The 23,045-nt window shown below is 40.1% G+C and overlaps 1 protein-coding gene across 1 annotated transcript in view; it reads left to right on the forward strand.

Annotated features, from left to right (window-relative positions):
- Positions 1-23,045, forward strand: part of nectin1b (nectin cell adhesion molecule 1b) — a 139,988-nt gene that overhangs the window by 98,791 nt on the left and 18,152 nt on the right. The window contains exons 4-5 of the mRNA XM_041801728.1: positions 2,409-2,526; positions 13,109-13,260. Of these exons, the coding sequence (XP_041657662.1) occupies positions 2,409-2,526; positions 13,109-13,260 (270 nt within the window). The remainder of the gene's footprint in view (positions 1-2,408; positions 2,527-13,108; positions 13,261-23,045) is intronic.

Here is a 23,045-nt window from a genome sequence, read left to right on the forward strand (position 1 = left end):
TTTATTTGACAGTGTGATACATCATTCCCAAAGTCCAAACTGAGTTGGGGAAGCAGGCTTTTAGGTTTACTGCACCCCTTGCTTGAAACAATCAGCAGACTGAGTATTAACTGCAAACTTTCTTACCCTACCCTGCAATCTGTATCACATGCATTATTTGCATATTAAATATATTGCATGCATATTGAACCTTAAAAACTCTTAACACATTGAGAAACAAAGATTAAATTAGAACAAATGAGTAAAAAACACAAATGTATTGAAAACGTAGGCCAAAATATAACAGCAAACACCGAAATCACCACTTTCCAAAAACGAGCGTAGCAGCATGTGAAAATTGAAACCCAAGTAATGCCCAGCACTGATCCCTTGTGAGCATTTTTGAACAGAAACTTTCTGTATGCATTGGTTTAGATCCTTGGTTCTTAACTGGTGGGCTGGAAAGCCATTTTCAGTGGGTTGTGGAAGCATGCCTGGAAAAAACACATGCCAAAAAGTCTATGAAACGCTTTTATTAACCAATCTTTTGTCCCATCTCAAGTCTAAACTGCCCCCTTTTTTCACTGAAAACATTTGGTTTTGATGGAAAAATTTAAGAAATTTTGGTAGCTTTGTATCTTTAAGGAGGTGATTTGGGTCCTGATGTTAGACCAGTTAAGAACCGCTGTTTTATATCAGCCTTTCTTGTGCCTTCTAGCAGTGTCAGGGGTGCCTTCAAGATGCTTTAAATTCAACCAAGAGTTCCCATAAGCATAGTTGCCTTGGTATAAATAATTAAAATAGTCTTTTATGCCTTTTTCCTGAAATTACATCGGTGTCAAGGTCAGCTGATGAGTAAGAGTACATCTATAGGCACTGTGATTTCACTTAGGCATGTTTGAAAAAACAGGTGTTTTTAGGGTCTACATGACCTTTCGAGCATTAAAGACATTTTAATTGTTTTAAAAGAGTGCCTTAGGGATTCATCGTGTCAATTCTATTATAACATCAGGATGCAGAAATTTTGTTGTCTAGTCATACATTTTGACTGGGGTGACTTTTCAGATATTGAAGGGTTGAGAAATGCTGTTCTAGATGATTTTTTTTGTTTCTATACTTGCTGGAAATTGTGATCTTTGAGTGTTTTTAATTTTTAAAACTGTGTATTGCTGCTGTTCTTGGTCGGGTTACTCTTGAAAAAGGGATCTCCAATCTCAGCGGGACTAACCTGGCTTAAAGGTTAAATTAAATTAGATTAAGTAGGTTTTAAAAGTAACAGTACCCAACATTGTATTAATGCTCTTTTTTCTAGATGAGCAGGTTGGTGGGAATTTTTCTCCCCTGTTAAGTTTCCAAGTGCCTTAAAGTACATTCACCAAGCTATTAAATAATCATGGAACATTACAAGACGGAGATGTTTTAAAGCTAAATGCAAAGCCGGAACTACACTTCAGGCATGGCTGCTGCGCTGTGTCACTCCGCTCAGTGGTTTACTCAAGAAATAGTTCCGAGTATTTGCTTCATGCATCGTAATGTTACATAATTATACGTTATTATTTCATAGCGTGGTGAATATGCAGGTCACAACTTGTCCAGGAGAACGTTTTGGAGTTGTTGGATTGTGTATTTGATGAATTTGATGAGGGAAAGCCGGAATACCGTCTGCTTACATTGAGTTGGCACAGCAGGTCCGAACTCGGCAGCGGCTGATCTAAAAACAGCTTGCACCGACAACTAAAGGTAACGAACCTGTTACTAGGACTATAGGAATTATGGCAATGGACATATTTGCCAAAATGTTGAAGTATCCCTTTAATATCAATATGTTATTATGCATTTATTGGCTATGAATGATAACAAGAACAGTACAACAGCATTATGCACTTATTTATGTGATGGTTATGTTTATGTAAGATAAGAGGTGTAGGTTTTAATAAGCTTTAGCTTCTGCCTACACCCTTTCAGTTAGCTTGGAAATTCAGAAATTCACACTTGTGAATTGTTTTATTTGTTGCAAGTGAACCGAAATAAATTTCTTTCATTCATTCATTCATTCATTCATTCATTCATTCATTCTTTCTTAACCCCAGCACCCCAACTTTTTCCATTCGTACAAAGTCAACAGGAAAAGAAAAATTAGCTCTGAATTTGCATCAACTCCTACTCAGAAATACAATTTCATTAATCAGATTTTTGCAAAACTTTCCTAACTTTTTACGTGAAAAATTCAACCCTACTTAATTCAAACCTTGACCTAAAGAACTAAGCTTTGTATTCTGTTTTCTCTCATCTGTCTTTTTGTAATAAAACAGTATTTTTTTCTGACTATACTTTATGAAAAAGCAGCACGGCTTAAAGTGTTACAGGGCTGGAAAAAAGATAATACCATAGAGGGATAAACTGACTCTTCTGTGCCTCTTTCCTTGTAGATGAACCTGAGGTGAAGATCGAGGGCTTTGATGGAAACTGGTACCTGAATCGTCAGAATGTTCAGCTGACCTGCAGGGCTGATGCTAACCCCCCTGTCACCATCTACCAGTGGAAACTGTGAGTCTGACTAAACCCTAACAAAAGCCCTTAAGGCTCTCATGACAAGAAAGCATGGCTACATGTTTTTTCTGGCTTAGAAAAGAGACTTTTCTGTGTTTGTGAAGAGGCCTTACTAAAGAAAAGAGAGGCAATTTAATAGAAAGGAGGCTGCCCCTTTATAACAGTTGTTTCAAAGTGTATACATTTAAAAAAGAGAGATAAAAACACACTGGCTTCCTCTGTTGTCTCCAGAAATGTGTCTCCTTTTAGTTGTTTGTTTATAAAACTTGTAATGAAGATAAGTCTTGGACCAGAGGCAGAGCACAATGGACCTATTAGAGCAGCAACACATACCCCTATCTGCCTGATGCTAGCAGATACCGGGAGATAAATGCAAACAGACCACAGCTCACTTTGCTGTGGGGATTTTGGCTTTGAAGTGTGCAGACCTGCATGCAGGTAAGAGGGCCAGAGAAGCATCATTGTTAGTGCTGTTGTGTTCTCAAGAGAGCACAGAAAGCAGCGGTTTGTCCCCCATACAGTAGAGGCGGCTGAAACTGAAAACTCGAGTAAGAGTGGTGGATTAGGGCGGCATACCGCAGGGCTGACATCAGTGCTCATGCCTCTGAGGCTATCACTGTAAATACTCCAACAAGAGGAGATGCAAACATGTATTTAAGGCCATGGGGAGTCACTAAATAACCGCGGGTTGATGTAGAAGTTGGTCATGCAGAAATGATCTTTGAATTCATGAGCACCAAGACATGAAAGGAGAACAACAACTAGATAGCAGAAATGTTTTGTACAATTTGTCTAGATCAAACTTTTTCTTGCATTTGATGCAAAAATAAAAGGCTGTGCAGCTCTTTGAATATTTAACAACTTTTTTTGAGCATATCAGAGTTTAAAATGGAAGTATTATACGGTAAAATTGGGAGATAAATGTAGCAATTTGTCCTGTAATTGCTCACTGAAGGATGGGTTGAGAAATATGTCATGGACATGAGTGGATGTGGATTAATAGACCATTGTGGCCTCATTGTATCTGCTTTACAGGCTGCAGTTGGATTTTAATGAGGCATGGGGAGTTTTTTTCTTCCCCTTTTTCTCTTTTGCATAGATTTACTTCTCAGGGCAGAAACAAGCAGCCAAAGACATCGAGGAGATAGAGGAGATTTGACCTGTTTGGGGTTTTCTTTTTGCAAGAGGCAAAAGGAGATTTGGGCAGATAAGGGAAGAAAGAGAGAGGAGAAGAAGACGAAGAGATGTGATCTGGAAAGACGAGGGCACTGTGCTGACAGATACGAGGGGACGGCCATTGCTGCACTGAAAATGAGATGCCAAATCTGTTGTGAAGGTTCCCCTGGGCTCCACTGTGGAGGTCAGCACAAGGCTGTGACGGAATGATCCAGAACAGGCCGGCAGGATTGCGTCACTGAACCACACTGATACAAACATATACGGTGCATACACACTTAAATATATGAGGTAGTGCTAAATTCGATTAACATTAATGCTATTTAAACAGATCCTCTTTTGAAACAGAGCTCATATTCTTCTGTGCTCCTGTAGATGCCAGATTTCTAGAGAAACAAACAATACTCTTATGTATTTAAACCATCTGCCTCCTCTTTTAGTGTTTGTGGACTGTGCAGAAAGCCTCTGCTTACATAAAGTCCTTAAAAGAAAGCATCCACACGTTTCCCCCTCTTTGAGCACAATGCTACAGATTTTTCCAAAGCAGTTAATATAGAGCTTTCAAAAAAAAAAAGGCTCAACTAAAAATAACGTCATCCTTTTTTTTTTAGCTTTGTTGATCATGCAGGTTTGCTTTTAGAGCATTTTGAAGTCACTATGTTCATTTATAGAGTTTGTTTAAAGTGCTTTTTGTAGTTTTTCAATGAGCACAAGAGAAGAAGTGAAGGACTTTTTGTCAGTAACCACAAATAACTTGTGTGCAAAGATTCTACACTCTATTTTCTTTTAATGACAGCAGTTTGTCTGTTGGTATCCTCTCCCTCTACATTGCTTGTTCAGTTATTGGTCACAGATGAAACATTTGACAGATTTAGCAAACGCATTTTTGCTATTTCTGCATATTTACCATGATAACCATAGAGTCAATCATAATTAGCAAGCACACATATCCCTCTAGAGTCAGCCTGGACAATATGGCCTAGATATATCATGGTATTTTTCTTGCCTTTTATGGTAGCAGTATTATTACAAACTAAAAAATGCCTTTACCTCCCTTCTTCCCCTGAAACAAGCCTGTGATGGCATAATGAGTTCATGTCTGAGCAACAGATCACAGAAAAATATATTTTTTACTTCTTTTACACTGGATTCAGTTTCAAGTGTCATTTTGTACATCTTTGTAATTTTATTGCGCAGTACAGAAGTAACATGCTGACATAGATTTAGCTTAGCTTTGGCTGACAAGTTTACACAGCTCCACTTTACAGCTGCTTCTCTGACCTTGTTGGATCTTTGACTCATTATAGACTTTAAACAAGAGAGTCAAACGTTAAAACACACCTTTAAACAGTCGTTTAAGCCACACTTTTCAGCCTGTAACCCCCAGAGACCAAGGACCCCCTCCATCCCTGGAGGTGGTTTAAGTGTGCAATTTTGCCCAAAGCATAATGTACAGATTCACATCTCAGGGCTCTTATGTACACTTTACTCACATTAAAGTGCAGATCTCACTTGATAAATGTAACAAAACCTGTAAGTTAGCACTGTCGGCCATCTTGAGCCAATGATTCACACCTGACATTCATCGTAATCAAATCACATGACCCACATCCTCCTAATTCAGTGGTCTACTTAAGCTGCAAGCTATCCGGACCCTTCTCTGCTCTGAAATTGCCAGTTCTCCACAGAATCAGCACTGCTTTCGTTTTTCAACCCACCTCCACCCCAGCATTTCACCTGTTGGCTCTGACTTGGGGTTTAAGATGTTACCTCATCACTCCTCAGTTGTGCATGTAAAACAAATCTGCAAGGAGTGATGAGCCTGATGGCAAACAAATTCTATGCTGCCATGATAAATGCTTGAACAATTGCAAACATGAGCTAACTGACTGAACTGGTTTCATTTAAAATTGAACCTATTTTAAGGGCATTTGGTACAATAGTGGATAAAATATACCACCTTTAATCCTTTTCAATATCTCTGTTTTTTGGAAAGCTTCCCCCAACCCTCCTTCAGTGTCTTTCTACCCCCACTTTGGGAGCCACTGGTTTAAGCTATAACAAGATGAATTGTTATTCACAGGTCTCAAGACAATCACAGCAGCTCAAAGCATGTGTTAAAGCCCCAGATGGGCTGACAAAGACACTGTGCAAAATTAGCACACTAGCTGTATGTTGCTGTTATTACAGCCATCAAACTTAGAGAGGAAAGGACACACAGGTTAACTGCTTACTGTGCTTATTTACAACAGCATGAGTGGGTTATGTTCAGTAAGGTACCCAGCTGCTCACAATCCTAGTGCAAAGCATGCTGAATATGGGACTCAGACAGAGATGTTGTCTGTCATATATCACTCTGCTACACCGACATTGGCACCTCATAAATGCACTGCAACATAATACATTGCACGTATTTTGTAGATACATTCCATGAGATCCAGACTTAAAGTGGCACAAATACAAGACATGCAGTCTGATTTTTGGGGGACTGCTATAAGGGGAAAAAAATTCTGCATAAAGAGTTCCATCTTGTCCACTATTTGCAGCTTCTGTACAATTTTATATCTCTTTGAATACCATTTGAATTCTCAGTGTGGAGTTTGTACTTCATCCTGATACTGGTAGTTGAGTTTTTAGCTAACTGTCACGGTTGTAAAGGAAAAATCCAAGTTTATCAGTGTTTTCCTTCAATGCAGATTAATGACCTTATGAGGGGGGATATTTGTAAAGAAAAAAAAAAAAGAACTGCCAGCATTATTTGCATTGCAATGTGTCCCTGCATGTTTTGAGCTGTGAAGCTCTGCAATACACAATAGTAGGGGTGTCTTTTAAGGGTGCACTCACACTAAGCAATTTGTACCTTGTCTCAGCACACATTACCTCCAAGGTCCAGTTTGTTTGGCCATGCTCAGGCATGGTTCTCTTCCCTTGTCCCAGAACGGATGGAGGGATGGGCTTGGTACACGTATGGCTCTGCTGCATAAATGTGGCCAAAAGTGAGTGAAGTTACTGTTGTGATGTTTGTTTATTTGACAATCGTGCAGACACTGAGAAACTTGTAAACTGCGTGTCATGTTACAACATGATGACATATCTGGGCTCAGGCAGAGTCTCAGCACTTTATGCTGGTGTATTGATCACACCGATTTATTGGATGCAGCTATTTTGAGCTCAGAGAATCAATTTTAAAGTGCATCAGATTTATGGTAGATTATAAAGCTTCTATTAGAGTGAGTTCATAGCTGTGGGAAGAAGGTTGTCATGATATCAGAAACTCTAACTTCACATATCCATACATTATCTACACAGCTTGTTTTGTCGGGTCACTGGGGCCAATCCCAGCCGTCACCGGGTGAGAGGCAGGGCACACCCTGAACTGGTCACCTGTCAATCACAAGGCTCTAATTTCATACGATACTAGTAAACCTCAAATGACATCAATGCTTGCTTTGATTCCAAAGAAACAGAAGTTGATCCACTAGATTTTCTTGTTTTTAATTACCTTAAAATGGCAAGCAAATGCCTGCACACTGTCAAAATTAGACTATGTCCTCAGTCGTTCCTAAATATAGCTTATAGATGCATTTCAGAGAATTAGATTGGAAATATCATTTACAATCTGGGACAACCATCCTCTGAATTTGAGTAGGTCACAACTTCTTTATCTGTATTTAACTTATATCAGCTTTTGGTTAAAAATATGACTGAAATTGTGAGGGGTTTTGAGCTGTAGTTTTTTTTTTTTTTTAAGTCAGTACTTTTCAAGTATAACCATAATAGTTTAACTGGGCTTAATACTGCTAGTGCTGTGCTCATGGTGATAAGCACTGGTCTTTATTATAATGGGCCAGTACAGTCTAGACATGCTAGACATGCTCTCTTTGTAAAGTGTGTTGAGACAACATTGGTTATGGTACTTCACAAACAAAGATTGATTGGTTGACTATGTATCGTTTTTGAACATGTGGTATTGTAAAGCACCAAAGTGTCAAAATTTCAGCCTGTTGATTAAAGTCAGAGTATTTTACGCCCTTTTAATGGTCTTTAAATCAGGTCAATCTAATGCATATTTACTGTAAAATACAGTGTATAACTCACACTTTAAATACCTTTATTTACATCTGTAAAATTGACTGCAGCTCATATATCAGGGCAACTACCAACATAAAGTGGTCACATCATTATCGCTACTGCATGCACTGTCACACATGGTACAAGACCTTACATGACTGAAAGTGTATCCCCACTCATTGTGCACTGCAAATGGCTGCTTCACTACCCAGAACAAGCTGGAATGTGTAACAACGCAGACCAGACAGGGAGCGTTTTTTAACTGCTTTTCTCCTTTTTATGTAATCACTGTGCATTTGTAGAAAACAGGGAGTATTTAGTTTAGTAAATAAACCGTGTTGGATACCCCTCAGTAAGTACGAGTGACAAATAGAGGAGGACAGAGTAATTCATGGGCTGTGAGTCTGTCTCATTACTAAAAACTGAAAGCTCAACCACCATACTATAACTAATAGATGTCCTGACTTCACACTGCTAAAAAAGATGGTGCTAAGAGAGCAAAAGGGCTGCACAGAAACTGCACATTTTGGACTTTGCAGAACAAAATGGACATTGTTGTGCAGGAGGACAGTTTAAGTCTTCGTCCCCTTTAAAGGATTTCAAAAACAGACTTGGACTTACTAGGGTAACTTATAGTCATGTGCATAAGTTTTAGGCATGTAGGGTGCTAAGGATTCATCATGGGCCTGATGTACCACAATTAAAGGCTGGAGAGAGAGTGGAGGGCAGCTAGAGTCAAGGTAAAGCCAAGGTCAGGCTCAATGGCATCTCTTGTTTTTCTGGGCCTTTTCAACCCTGGTGATACACTTACAAACTGACAATGGTTTTCAGGACTTTGGAACATCCACATCACAACCACGGGCTCATGGGAACACTATTACCTGTCAGGGTAGTACCCTTGGACATTGGAGATTTGCACAAATTGACTAAAACCATGATTGAACAAGGATTAATACAAAGTTATTTTGATAAGAAAAACAAGCATAGGTCTTTGTAACGGTTTTATCAGTGAAACAATTAGAATCAGCATTGGGTTTTTTACAGCAGTGTGTTATTTTTTCTCTTTTCCTGTGGGTCTTGCAGGAGACTCTGAGGTCTTTAAGGGAAAATGGCTGGGAAACACCTCCCTTGGCTGTGCTAACTCATCACATTCATCCCTTATTTTGCCCTAAAGGTGTAACTTTGTTACTTTGTTTTCCACAGATTATTTTCTCATGCCCCTGGTATTATGCAAGGACATGCAAAGCACGACCGGGGTTGTGTCAATCCTCCCCAAACATGCCTAAAGGTTCTGCACAGTGCCATGTATTCCAGATTTTATGGTTTTGAAAGCTAAATAGGATGATTCTTTCTTTTATTGGACTTAAGAGGTCATTGAGTACTTTTCATAGTGGCAGAAGCTCTTAAGAGAAAGAACTCCACATGAATATGAGACACTTTGAGGCCAATAAAACAGATGGACGTCTGATAAAGACCTTGTCCTTTATTGCTTCACATTAGTTACTTTGAAATCCAGAGAGCTGTGTTAATTTCCTCCTCTAATGAATATCACCACTCCCTCTAATCAGCTGCCTGTTTCATGTGAAGTCTCTTATTTTTAGACCTGATCATGAAAAAATAACAATTCAGCCCATAAGCGCACAGAGTATGTTTTTTCAGCCTCCTCCACACCATCATGCAGTTTAAAGTGAACCAGGATGCTGCTTTGATGTGTTGTGTTGAGTCCCCTCACCCAGCCCTCCACACACCCACATCTGTGCTCACACTCACATCAGCTCCACGCATGCACATGAGCGGGCCAGCCAGGCACCAAAGAATCTGCATCACTCTCAAGCTGTTTGTTAGTCTTTCATTTCGCTGGCCCTCAGGCTCCTTTCACACTCACACGCACGCTCTCTAATGTCTCATACAAATGCAGACATGGCGGCAGGATCTGTGGTGAATCGCAGTTTGCCTGCCTTTCATTTCTGCAGCAAATCAATCGGGCTTTGCAGAACTCAGCATTTGATGGCGGCTCACAAGGTAACTGATTATTGAATCGTGACATACTGTACAGAGGGTTGTTTGCAGCTCAATCGCCAGAGTGGCGTATGAGAAGCAACCCAACCCCGAGCTCTTTCTATTACTTTTGTTCTGCACTATGAACACTCTATAGCTGAGAAGAAATGTACTTTTGCACTGACTTGTCTGCTCTATAAAACGCATTCAATCACATATGGATCTGCAGCTTCTAAGTGACATTTTATGATCGATTAATTAACAAATTGCTCGTCACTGAAGCTTTGAAAAAGCCTGTTTAGTGCAGCTCAAGTGCCTGATGTGTGGCCTTTGTTAGCATGAGACCTAATTTTGTCGCCTCTCTGTAATGTCATTTAGTTTTTCTCTCTGTGTGATAAATGAAGCATCACATTGTTTTTAATGTTCTTGCACAAGAGCGGATCTTTAAGTGTCTGCCCTGAGAGGGAGCGAGCCGGGGAGGGAGGGAAGAGAGTCTCTGCAGCATCTTTATTGTTTAGAGCAATGGTTCTCTAGTGGTGTGTCGGGACACAAAAAGGCTCTTTCCAGAGGGTTGCAGAAAAAAAAAAGGTAACAAAACTGTTAAATGAACACACATCCATAATATACTTCACTTTTCAGTAGGGATGCATGATATTATCAGAATGATATCTGCTGTATCAGCATATATAAGCTGTAAAAATTGGATATCAGTGTTGAAAAATGATGAATTCTTCTGCTGATATTTATAGCTGATTTATTGGTCCTACATATTGGCAGTATAAATCATACATCAGCCTTAGATATTGGTAAAATGTGCAGCTTTACCACCAGGTATTGGTGGTTGTCTAGGCTCTGAACATTTTGAATGAAGCCCCAAATGTAAAAAAAAAATAGAATGTGTGTGTATATCTGTGCAAAATATGCACAAATGAAGCTTAGCATTAGTTTTTGGAAGCCTTTGCACAACCCAATTATCCCAGCTCTCTCAGCCAATCACAGCTCTTTCTTTCAGCATGGCAGTCCATTTAGATATGACATCTTTCTCAATAATCCCTGCTTGCATCAATACTGATGTACCACACTGCTGCTGGCAAAGCTTAACCTCCTCCACCCCAGCCTCCTCTTTTATAGCATAAAGCTTTTTGCACCCTCACATTCAGGTTCATGCTAGTATGGATTAACTGGAACTGAACTAATTGCATTATATTCAATACACATTTTCATAAATGCTTCTATCCATATGGGAGTTTTCAAACTTTTACCTCCCAGGAAAGTTAAAGCATGCTGCTTGACTAACCCAAGGAGCATCTTTTGAGCAGAGCCTCCTCTGCTAAGTAAAACTATATATTTCCATTTTGCAATAGATGGGTATAATGATTGTTCCTGGCTGTGTTAATCAAATTACGAAGTCAGGCTCTGCAGTTACATGATCAGATAGAGGGTTGCAATTATTTTTATAAGTAGGGATCCACAGTAAATACTGCTATTGGGTGTCTATGCCGATACTAAGCCTACTTGTACTCGTACTCATAAAGTGTTGCAGATTCTTTACTCTATCAATTTAAAGTATTTGTTAGCATGTGAGTATGAAGTCAAAGTTAGAGCCATGTCTGCAGTTTGGTGATATTTGAACATAAATGAGGATGACAAAAGTAGAATGCCATGAAAACTATGCACTGATGAGGAACATCTGATGAAAGTAAAACAAACTTTCAAATTAAGAACCGTTTTGGCCCAGATTTTTAATGCAGCACCAGGCAAAATCTTATTTTCAGAGCACTTCTCTCCGGTGTTCCCTTTTGCTACATTTCAGAAGATAAATCCCGCTTTCCTTAGTAGAATCTGTAACATTTTAAAATAGCTCTTTGTGCTTCACATGTTTGTATTTTAAAGAGCTATCACATAGAAGATATGAACACATGTCTGGAAAAATGTGATATTTGTCTTGTAGTAATTAGAACTTGACAGCTTTATAAAAATACCAGCAGAATAGCCTTTAACTTAACAATAGTACAACTATGGCACTTTTTTGGAAATATCTTTATTTTTGTTTTATTATAATTTTTTGGTAAAAGATATCGTTATTTTGAAAGCAGTAATAAACAATCTCAGGTTTTGTAGCTTCTGAGTTGTAAAATTTACACTTCAAACCTATCGTTATTCTCTGCATTTTCCTCATTAACCAAACAAGTAGAGTTATGATACCATTTATGTATTATATTGTAATTGCAATTGCATATCACAGTATTTTCCAGTATAAGTGCAATCGCACATTATTGCCAAACTGTGCAGCACTAAATGAAAATACATTTTGTGCATGCATGCACTTCTGTAGCCTTGCACTTTGCAAACATGTTTCAGTTCTGTCTTTTTGTTCAATCATGCTTCATCCATCCTAGCTCCAAATCACAGCATTTTTTATGAAAGGAATTTGACTGGTTGAACTGCTTTTTCAATTTTGGGTCATGATTTCTCATGAGGAGGTGGTTGTGGGTCCTGATTCCCGGCCAGTTGAAGACTGCTCGTTTAGAGAAACCAGATCAGTCACAGCAGAGAGCTTTTTCATATTCTCAGTCATGTTTTTGGCTCCACTTAGATCCATTCAGAGCAGCTGATGAAGCTGATTGAGGTAACAGGAAACGGCTAATTTTCACGAAACGTGATACTTGTTTCAGCCTCCAGGTGCCATAAAAAGAGTCCAGATAATAGAACAGAGGGGCTGCTGTGTCCGTGATGCGTGACCTCAAAGTGTGCTGACCTGATCAAAGGACACGAGCAGGTCTGAACGCGGCGGAGATAGCGAAGCATGAAGACAAACACCTCAGGCAGAAGAATGGGGCTCTGGTTCTCATTGACAGCCCAGTATTTGGTGGATTCTGTATTTATCGCTTGATCAGCTGCCTCTCTCGACAGCTCCCCTGAGTTTTGAGTTCAGCCATGTGAGCTGTGCTATAGCTGAGGAGAGAAACCCCCTCTCGCTACCCCCCTCATTCTACTTGCACTGTTTTTTATTCCACATGCCAGGAAGGCCTGTGTCCTCAGGCATCAGCTATGTCTTACCTGTTTAGGCCTGCTGGGATTCCCTGTCCTCATAATTTTGTTTGGACTTGATGGATGATGGCTGAAATATAGTGCTGTCAAATATTCCTGGTATTTATCTCACCTCGACACACATGCAGGTTTGTTTGGCACTAGAGACTGTATTTTTCCTGTGCTTTGAATTGCTCTGCCGCTCCTGGGAGAGGAATTCCTGTTTTTTTTTTTTGCTGTGGTCTGGTGTAATTCAGCCTCTTTATGGTGTCTGTATTATTGCCTTTTCTCTCTCTCACTACAGCTTGAACGGCTCCCTGCCCAGCAATGTGGAGATCAAGAACAACACTCTGTTCTTCAAGGGGCCTGTTACCTACGACCTGGCCGGCACGTACGTGTGCGACGCAACCAACGGCATCGGGACTCGCACTGGGATTGTGGACGTCAACATCACAGGTAGGTTGATGAAGGCGGTCGTTTCCATTTTCTGGCTCCCCAATAACTCTGGCATGGCTCGAATCAATACAGCACCCTGCTGAGGAGATTTTCAGTGCTATCAGACCCCCATTCGGACGAATAAAGACAAATCTCCATGCACGTTCACAGACCGGCTGATTGTAGCAGATTGTCTGTGTGAATTCAATACAGCACCCTCCGCTCCGGCTGTGCGGCCCCCCTGCTGCACCATGTGGCAGGTGAGATGGAGGGAAAAAGCATCTATGTTTGTGTATCAGAGCTCCACGTACACAGTGTGAGAACGCAACAGCCGCCCCCTTCCACCCTGCCCTTTCTCGCATTCAGGCGCATGTGTGGGAGCGGTATAAAGCAGGCCTATTATCAGCCCTTAAAATAACATCAAGGAAAAATGGGGGTTTGAGGTAAGGGTGCTGTATTGATCATAGTTTGCTCGCATCACGCTCATATTTCTCAAAACAGCCTCCTCTGTAGTCGAGCTCTGCGTTCGCTCTTTTGTCTCTTCTGGGGAAACAAAATGCTGAACAAAACTGATTCAGTTCCCTCGCCTTTCTCATAATTGCTGGCACACACGCACTGTGGTTCCTTTGGGTTCATATCCATAGGAGATGATATTTTGCTACAACACATACCAGATCTCACTTTGCTGTACGTGCGACAGAAGTGGGGATCTTCCTCTATTGGTCCCAGCTGTGTGTGCGGTAATGGGAGACTGTCACAGTTTTGCTCTGGTTGGACTGGAAAGACTTTTTCCTCCCTTACTCTTTGTGCTGCTGGCTTTCAGGGAAGCGGGGGTGTTCTAACTTGCATCGCTTTGCATGTTGACTCATGTTGTGTCTCTGAGAACGCTGCGCTTGGTGTGAAGTGAACAGCTGTGCCTTACTGTATCATTGCATACCTTCCTGTTTCCTCTCTTTCAGCTCACTTTTTATCTACTGTAAGAGTAAGACCGGGACAAAGCAGCTTTTGCAGGATGTGATGTCACTACCTGCATTGTGAGACGTTGCTCATCCAGAGTAGGCGGATTGGTAGTGGGATAATAAAAATCTCAGAGGGGCATGAGCAGTGTTAGTTATCACAGGGGGAAGTGAGGAAGCAATCTACAGTCAGGAAATCAGCCCGCTCCGGCTCGTGTGGAATAATTGTGCTGCAGAGCGTTTGTACTGTTTGACGTGAAGCGCTGTTTCCTTCTGAAAAGGCAAAACAAAGGCACCAGAGTCATTTTCTATTTCTGCTTTTTCATTGATTGCTTAAATTAACAAACCACATCGCTATTGTCCCTAAAGTCTTTCTGTTTATTCTCATCATTTGTTCGTATAATTTTATTCAGTGAGTGAGGTGAAGAATGCGTGGGTTTCATAATGTGAGTGCATTCAGCTACAATTTGTCTGCATACCTAATTTAAATCCCAGTATTTTTAGCTGTTTTTTACTCATAACATTTAGAGCCATGTAGAGGTTTGTGAGTGTTCGGGGCAGATTTCAAGAAAAGTAATGATCGATCCAGAAGTTGTGAAAACAATCTCGGCTCCCAGCAGCAGGAACTTGTTACTTCCTCTCAGTTTGTATGTTCAATGATTGCAACATTAAGTTGTTACATGGCCTTTAGAGACCTGTAATTACCACGTGTGGTGTAGCTGTACAGTCGTCCGTCTCTTAACTGGAAGGTCAGGGGTTAGATCAGGGTTTGATGGCTACATATTTAAAGATAGAGTGAGTAAAACTTGGAACATCTTAGTTGAATTTCAGCCGGCATTCGTCACTTCTGGTGGTAATTGTTGAAGCCAATGAAATTTAAAAAAGCAAAACTGTTATTTGGTCCCTTCTGTGATACCGTAGAATTCAGATATTTAGATAAACTCTAATTTAAAGAGTAACTAAACCGTCAGGCCACTTTTTCAAATTAAAACATCTTTACATTGGGCTTTTGTCATCAGTCAGTTATTCACTTTTTAGCATAAGTATTTAAATTCTACATTATGTGAAAAAACATTTGCAAAGCAACTGCCCTCTACAGGCTGAAAACAGCCACTGCAAATGACTTATTTTGAAAATTTTATATTGACAGATTTGTTGTAGTGCACATCTGTCCTCAACAGAGCTCAACACTTGCTACTCACTTTTTCCCTGACCGTTCAGCTCAACTTCAGCCTTCACTGGTAGCAGCTCACAGCTGAAATTTGCCCTCCAATAAGAGATATTGCTGTGACACTCAAGGATAATATAACTGCTTATGTCTTCTACATGAACATATCTTCATTTCCCTATTTAGACTGTCTTTTTGAGAAAAAAAAGTTTGATTTGCTTCAAGCAGCCTTAAGGAATTAAAAGTTGATATTTCATGGGTAAAGGGGGGAGTAGTCTGTCAGAGGCACTCCACACCATGTTTTTCCCGGAGTTAGGTGGATAATATACAGCTATGTATTTTACATGATCATGTATCTTTGACATACCTTTTATCTCCATTTTTCACAATTTTAATGTTTTTTTTCATAAAGCCATGCTTTTGGTCACCGCTACATCTGTCAGCGGGTTTTAACCTATTTTAAAGCTCTAGAAAGTGTTTAAAAGATGCTGACAACTATGAACATTCAGTTTTGAAATAAATGATAAAATAGATTTTTTTTTTCCATTCCATGAAAAGTGGTGATTTTGGAGATAGGAAGTTTTGCCCAGACACCAGTGTTTTGCTGTAAAATAACTGTTAAATGTACTTTCTGTGGGGCAACTGGATCAAATGTGAAATTTTTCCTCCTAAAGGTATGTTCAGCAAAGCAGGGACGATGCTGTGATATTCTAGGATCGTGGGTTATGTAGTGTTGTTGGCAAAGACTGCAAATAAACCATGTTTTTTCTTAGAACATGAATATAAAATACATGAAAATTGTGACTCCTACATGAGCATATGTCATCATTTCACGCTTAGGAAGCATAACACATGGTATATGTACTTTGAATGGTTACGAAATTATGGCTGATAGATCTAAAGAGCAGCATGGAATGAGAAATGTGGCTGATGAGGGACAGCAGGAAAGAAGGAGTGGGGTGTCTTATCCCTCCTCATGAACACCCTGTTTATGACCCTCTAAAGGCTTTTTTTTGAAATTCGAGGGTAGATGGATCTGAGCTAAAGCTCTATGATTTAGATACTCTTTAAACATAGGCCTACTTACAAATGTCATGTTCCATTTTTACTAAGTTTTTTCCTTAAAGGTATGGGCTACAGTTCACACAAAGTCTATGCTGTTAATGAAGATGTAGATTAAATCACGATATAACCAACTTCAATTTTAAAATTGCAGAAGGTGCATATTACTTTAACCTGAATATTTGTGTAAAGAAAAAACCTTATTAGACAATTTTTTGTAAAAGAGTTGTTATGCTCTGCATCAGGGGTCATCAGCTACAACTGTGCAAGGGCCAGATTTTGTCTTGGCAGGCGCTAATAGATAAATATTTTGGCCAAAACAACATATCATTGTATCTGTACTTGTGTTTTCTTTCAAAATATTAGTTATCTTTGAGGCATTAGTCATTTTTAAGCAGAGATCAGTCTCTGTTGCTCTCGAGCATGTATGTCTAAAACTGCCATGTTGTCATCACTAGGTTAGACGCTGATGACGCTGATTGGTGAAAAACAAACGACGGAAAACAGGTTTTTAGGTTGATTCACAGGAAAGAAAATCAAGCTCCTCAAGAGCCTGAAGTGAAGAAGTTGTCACAGAAAACTGCAGATTTAATCAGGACTGGACTGATAAGAACATGTTTATCCTGACAGCTTGATTTCTGTGTAAAAAAACAAACAAATAAAACATTAAGTCATTCCTTATGAAACTGTTGCAGTCTTGATAACTGTGGGGATTAAAAGACAAAAGATATTCTGAAAACCACAACATCTTTTTTCCTCCTCACATTTTCTGAATTTAATCATCTTCTGGGTTTTTTTTTGGGAGCGTGTCATTTTTCTTAGAATAGTTTGCAAAAACAACCTGATTTCCTTATATGTGTTTTTTTTCTTTATCAAAATTCGACAATTTATATTGCATTTGTCAAAACTATCGCATTTAGATTTTTTTTTTTTTTAAATCATTCAGCCCTAGTAATTAGCCAGTATAATCGGCCGTCCCACAACTGGGGTCAGGGGTTCAATCCTAAGCTCATGAAGTCACATGTTTAAGTGTCCTGATGCCTAACCTTAAATTCTCCCTCTGCTGCATCAGCAGCATGAAAATATGAATGGATTGGATTTGTTAATACTAATGAATACTTTACATAGCAGCCTCCGCCAACAGCATATGAATGTAATGGGAAAGGGTTAAGTGTGATCTGTGGTGTGAAAAGCACTTTGAGTAGGCAGATAACTAGAAAAGCTCTTTACAAGCTCAATCCATTTACCATCTATGCTTGTCAGTTTCCCTTTATGTGTTAGAACTTGATATTTGAAGTGATAATTCATACCATTATGGCAGCACATGCTGAATATTGAAAGCTACAAGGCTCTCTGTGGTCTGTTTATATCCTCTTTTGCCCACATTTAAGCTGCAAGTGTTCATTTCTACTTTTGGATGGCGAAAGTCTTGGATTTTGTTTAGGATACACTCCCAAAGCATCCCGTGCAAGCCTTAAAAGCATGTTGCCAGTTCCCATAGTAACAGTGACAAGTTAAAGGGAGAAGAGCCAGCCTCAGCTCAGTGCAGAGTTTCAGCTCCAACATGGCGCCCAGTCAAGCTGCAGAAGCTCTCAAACAGCTCCAGCTTCCTCCAACATTCTGGCTGTACAAACAGGGACAGAGCTGCTGGGCCCTCCGGTGTCATGCAGGTGTGACATGGATCTCTTACACAGGATGCTTGTTTGCTCTTTGCTGATGCTGTGAAATGCTAGCATGTTCCTCTCCTAATGCGGCCATGTCAGCACTATCTCCCATACAGCACTCATTAAGCTTTGAACATACATGTAAAGGAAATATTTTTATAGAGGACTACTCTGAATGTAGATCAGCTCATGGTAGCCTTATTATCAGTAGTGATGACACCATTAAAATACTGTTAGAGGTGAACTTGAGGGGCGGACATGGCATTTCCTGCTAATTCTTTGATGTACTCTGTGCAGCCTTGACATTGGCTGAGCATAATGACCCTATGGTGGAGGTATAGAAGTATGCTGATGCTTCATTAACTTCAAAGAGTATCTTTGTGCCTCCCAGCAGCCTCCGACGGGCCCGACTGAGATGAGGCAAGTTAGAGAGAGCCCACTGCTGGCTGCTGTTCAAGGCTGCAGCACAGGGCCTCAGTTATGCTAGCTAAGTGTTCTCTGCAGAGAAGAAAGGTGACCAGAGCTGATAGCAGCAGCAGCACATTTGTTCAACAACTCGCAGAGACACCAGAACAGTGATAAAAATGATGAGTAATTCTCACTGTTCCTGGGGAGAGTTTTGGTTTTTTGGAGCTCAGGAATCATAGCTGGCCTTTTCGTAGCCTGCAGCAAACTGTATGTGAGTGACAACACGTGTCGCTTTAACAATCTATCAAGCATTTCACACCACTGTTGTGCATGATTTTGTCTCCACCACAGAGATATAACCCAAGGCTGGCTGCACACTAGATGGTTTTTAGCCCAGTTTTGGGCTTGTTTTTGGGCTCATCACAACCAAGTCCTGTTTTAGGTTTCAATATGATTGTTTTACAGCTCCCGTTCAAGGAGGAGTCTCAGTTGACATTATTGATCAGGATGCCTCCAGTAGAGTATCCATAGGAGCAGTCCTACTGCAGCTGATGTCTTTTTCTTTATTAATCATCATTCCTTACACTGCAAAGCACATTTAAAGAAAAGAAATGTCAGAAATGTGATAAGTTGTCCATCCACAAATGTTAAATTGTGTGAATTGAAGACTGAAGTTTTAGGTCTGAACTACATTTCAATATCAGTGTCACTAAATACATTATTTTTGAAACATCAGCTTATCAGATATCTGCAAAAATACAATATCTTGCAGCTGTAATAATGAGTGCATGTTTTTAAAAATGCTTTTAGAGTGCACTGCACCATGGCAATGTGCATGATCTGCTTTAAAGCCAAACTTTAACCTTAGCAGGTCTTAGCAATACATTTTACAGTAATATACAATTTAAACCCCATTTACTGTGCTATCTGGACACTATGGATACTACATAGATGCACAGAAGTAGAGGAAAAAAGAGACAAAACTTCTTGTGACCAGCGGTCCTCTGTTTAGTAAAGTTTTTAAACTGCAGCTTTTGATCACTTTCAGTTCCATGTATTAGTAAAAGACACATTTGTTAAAGGATTGAATGAAACCAGTCACACCAGCAGGCGCTTGGTCTGATCTGCTTCTTTTTTAATATGATTTTTGATCAAATGGCTGTAATACCATCTATTGTAGGAACATTTTAGGAAGGTTTACAGAATTAAAAATGTTGCAGGATACCTCCCAATCCAAGTGTGCAGATTGATGATCATAATGTTTATTGTTACCACTGTCCTTCTGTCTTTGGCCTCCCACCATTTTAAAGACTCTGTAAAGTGAGAATAAATCTGCATTTAGGTTTGTTGTATGACGGGTCACTGTGTTATGAACCCCCAGGTCAAATATCAGTCAAATAAAACATCTTGAAGTTTATAAAATTAAGCTTTAAAATCATGAAAAATAAGGCAGTAAAATCTGCCTTAGGATAGTGTGGGCGTGTCAGTCGGTTGATTGAGATGAAGCCACACCCACTCAGGAGAAATACTATCCTCTCAAATTTAAAAAATTCTACAATGTGAATGGAGGAAAGCATTCACACCATAATCCTGCCCTTTTACCTTACAATGAACTCATGATCAGATCGCAGCTGCCTGGTGACATCATCAGCCCACATATTTGCCCCGCCTACATTAAACCCAGCCAGGAAAGAGGGGACAAACTTTCTAATGGTCTAAATCCAAAATTAGTTACATGTAGATCTCAGTGTTTACAAAAAACATACTCCAACATATCTGGTGTGTTAAGACAAAAATTTTGGATTTGACTTTACAGGGTCTTTAAAATCATCTGGTGTAGCCAGTATAGCTACTTGTAGCTGCATTGTGCATGGATTAGGTAGTAATACTCTTTGTTTCCATTTTTAAACTGATGTTTCGAGTGACACAGCAATATACACCTGACATTAAGACATCCCTGCTTCCTGTGTCAGGAAGATAAAATGTCCGTGACAACTTGTTTGTAGCACGGCGCAGCTATTTTCTCATTCATCACTGATGGAGCACTTTAGGAAAGCGCGTTTAAATCAAGGTCCTCAGTTTTCATGGACGGATTTGTGGGAGCTGAATAACTGTCACCTCGGCAGATAGCGGGGCCACAGAGCACCTTGTTTCAATTAGTTTGGGGATAGTGTTTGCAGCCGAGATGGCAGCGACGGCGGTAAGTCACGTGGGCCGGGATGGCTTTCTCTAAGGACGCGTGTTCAGCAGATATGGTGTCTCTTGTCACAATCTAATGAACCACTCTCTTTTAATCAATCCTGGCTCTGGGAAAAAAAGGGGAAAAATAAGAAGCGGGAGGAGAGGATCTACAGGAACAGAAATGAGCTTCATGTAGCATGCTTCTTCTCAACAAACACCCCTCTCATTCACATTCACAGTCCAGAAACTTCCTGAGGCAAAGGTGACATGTTGTCACATCAGATTAATCAGCAAATTATCAACAGGCATCAGAGGCGTTATTAAAAAATAGGGGCAATTAAAGTCCTGGAAATGAAAGTTATTTTGGTGATTTATCCTCCAGTCAAACAGTGACTCCATTTAAAATATTGCAGCAGAGAAAGCCACAGGAAGAGAGCTGAATAATGTGGTTTAACCTCAAAGATCCTCCCCAACTTAAGAGAGCACAATCAGTCTTTCATTAAGATAATCAGCTTTTCCACCATCGTGCTCTGTTTCTCTGCTCCAAACAAATCGATGCTGCTATTTTCAAGTTCTTTCAAATACATGATGAATGGCCTTTTTGTCAGGATGGCGTTACAATTATGTCATTATCACCCCTGAGAACAGAGTTATTTGTGCAGATTCGTTTTTAAGCATGTGGGAAAGTTTCTGCGACTGAATCGGCACATTCACAACCAAAATAATTTGCTTACTCACTCCGGTAATCATTGAAACTTGATTAGATATTTTTTAACCTTGACTCTGCCACACAGCAGAGCTAATCTTTGTGAAACGAAGGCCAGGCGGAGTCAGAGACAATGCATAATTCCTGCCACATTAGCCGGATCAGCTGTGAAGGATAATATCAGATCAGCTCGGGTCAACCAGCGTGTGAACCTTTCGGTGATTCCACTTTCACCCTCTTTTGTAAGAGCTGAGGCACCGAGCAGCTTTGGGGGAGCAGGGTTGCAGTCAGCTCTGCTACAAGGCTTTTTACCAGTCAGGTTAAACTGGATTGAGTGAGAGCGCTCTCTTCAATTTAGCAAGAAAGCGTGAGGATGGATCCTTCTATAAGCATAGGCATCCGGCGCCAACATCTGTTCACGCTCGCCTGAACAAGCAATAGTTCGCTCCTGTGTGGGCAAATGAAGTTCAGGGAGAAGGGGGGGAAAAATCCCAACCATGTAGTGAAAACGAGCTGAATTAAACATAGACTGTCCAGTGGAAATATAAATAAATAAGTGTATCCATGTGGCTGAAGAAGACGCTTCAGTGCGCCTGATTTGGGGGGTTTAGTCGAAGAGGTAAAGTGGATTTGAGAAACAGGCTGCCAGGCAAACAGAAAGAGGGAGTGCTGCAGAGACAGAGGTGGAAGAGAGGCCAGGATGCTGTTTACATGACTTTATGTAACAGCCTGTACCAACTCTAGAGTCTTCCCTGCCTGTCACTTCCTCCATCCTCCAAATCCTGGCGTACAATGAGTAAAGACAGTCAGACACAGAGGCAGTGAGGAGGGAGGGGTAACAATCTTTAAAAAAAGCACCCATGTTGACTTTTCACTGTTTATTTACCATCTAACTTTATCTTTGTGCTCCACACAGTGCGAGCAAATGAGGCCACAGCCGACAACATTAGCTGTGTCTATAAAATGATTCCAAATACTCGCCACCAGGTTGGCAGGCAGCAGCAGCGGGCTGTTGGCAGATGCAAGGGGAGCTTTCTCAGCATAAATTTGAATTACTGAGGAGGAGATGTTACTCTGAGCTGAGAGAAGATGTTTTAATTTTCCTAAAAACTTATTACAACTTGAACTGGAGACAAAACACACATTTTACTCTTGTTATATTGAATTTATGCAGCCATAACTACATCTTTATAAGACATTCATCTTTTCTGAGACAGATATTGGCCTCTTTAGTTCTTTTTTTTTTTCTCTTAAAAACTCTCTGTCTTTTTCAGAAAAAAAAAAAAAAACATCTGCACTTACGCTTGGAGGATCCCATGAAAAGGATATTTGATCATCCTGGAAAAACATAAGGTTTCAGCAGTCACGCCTTTTCCACTCATGTCGAATAAAGCTTCCTTTCTTTTTGACTCATAGCCAGTTTGACTGCATTTAAGTCAGGGACAGCTGTAGTCCAACTCCAACACAGAAGCCCTAATATTGTACCATTATAGAAAATGTTCATACTGCTGTCAATACTGGACATGCCTTTTTTTAAGTCATGAAACCAATATACTCATGGTGATTATTATTGCTGCTGCTGCTACTAGTAGTTTTAGAGTGGATAAGAGGAGCTGACAAAATTTTGGTGTGACATGAGCAAACTGTGCTTTGCTAGAGAA

Source organism: Cheilinus undulatus, linkage group 2, assembly GCF_018320785.1.
Source record: "Cheilinus undulatus linkage group 2, ASM1832078v1, whole genome shotgun sequence".
NCBI classification, from domain to species: Eukaryota; Metazoa; Chordata; class Actinopteri; order Labriformes; family Labridae; genus Cheilinus; species Cheilinus undulatus.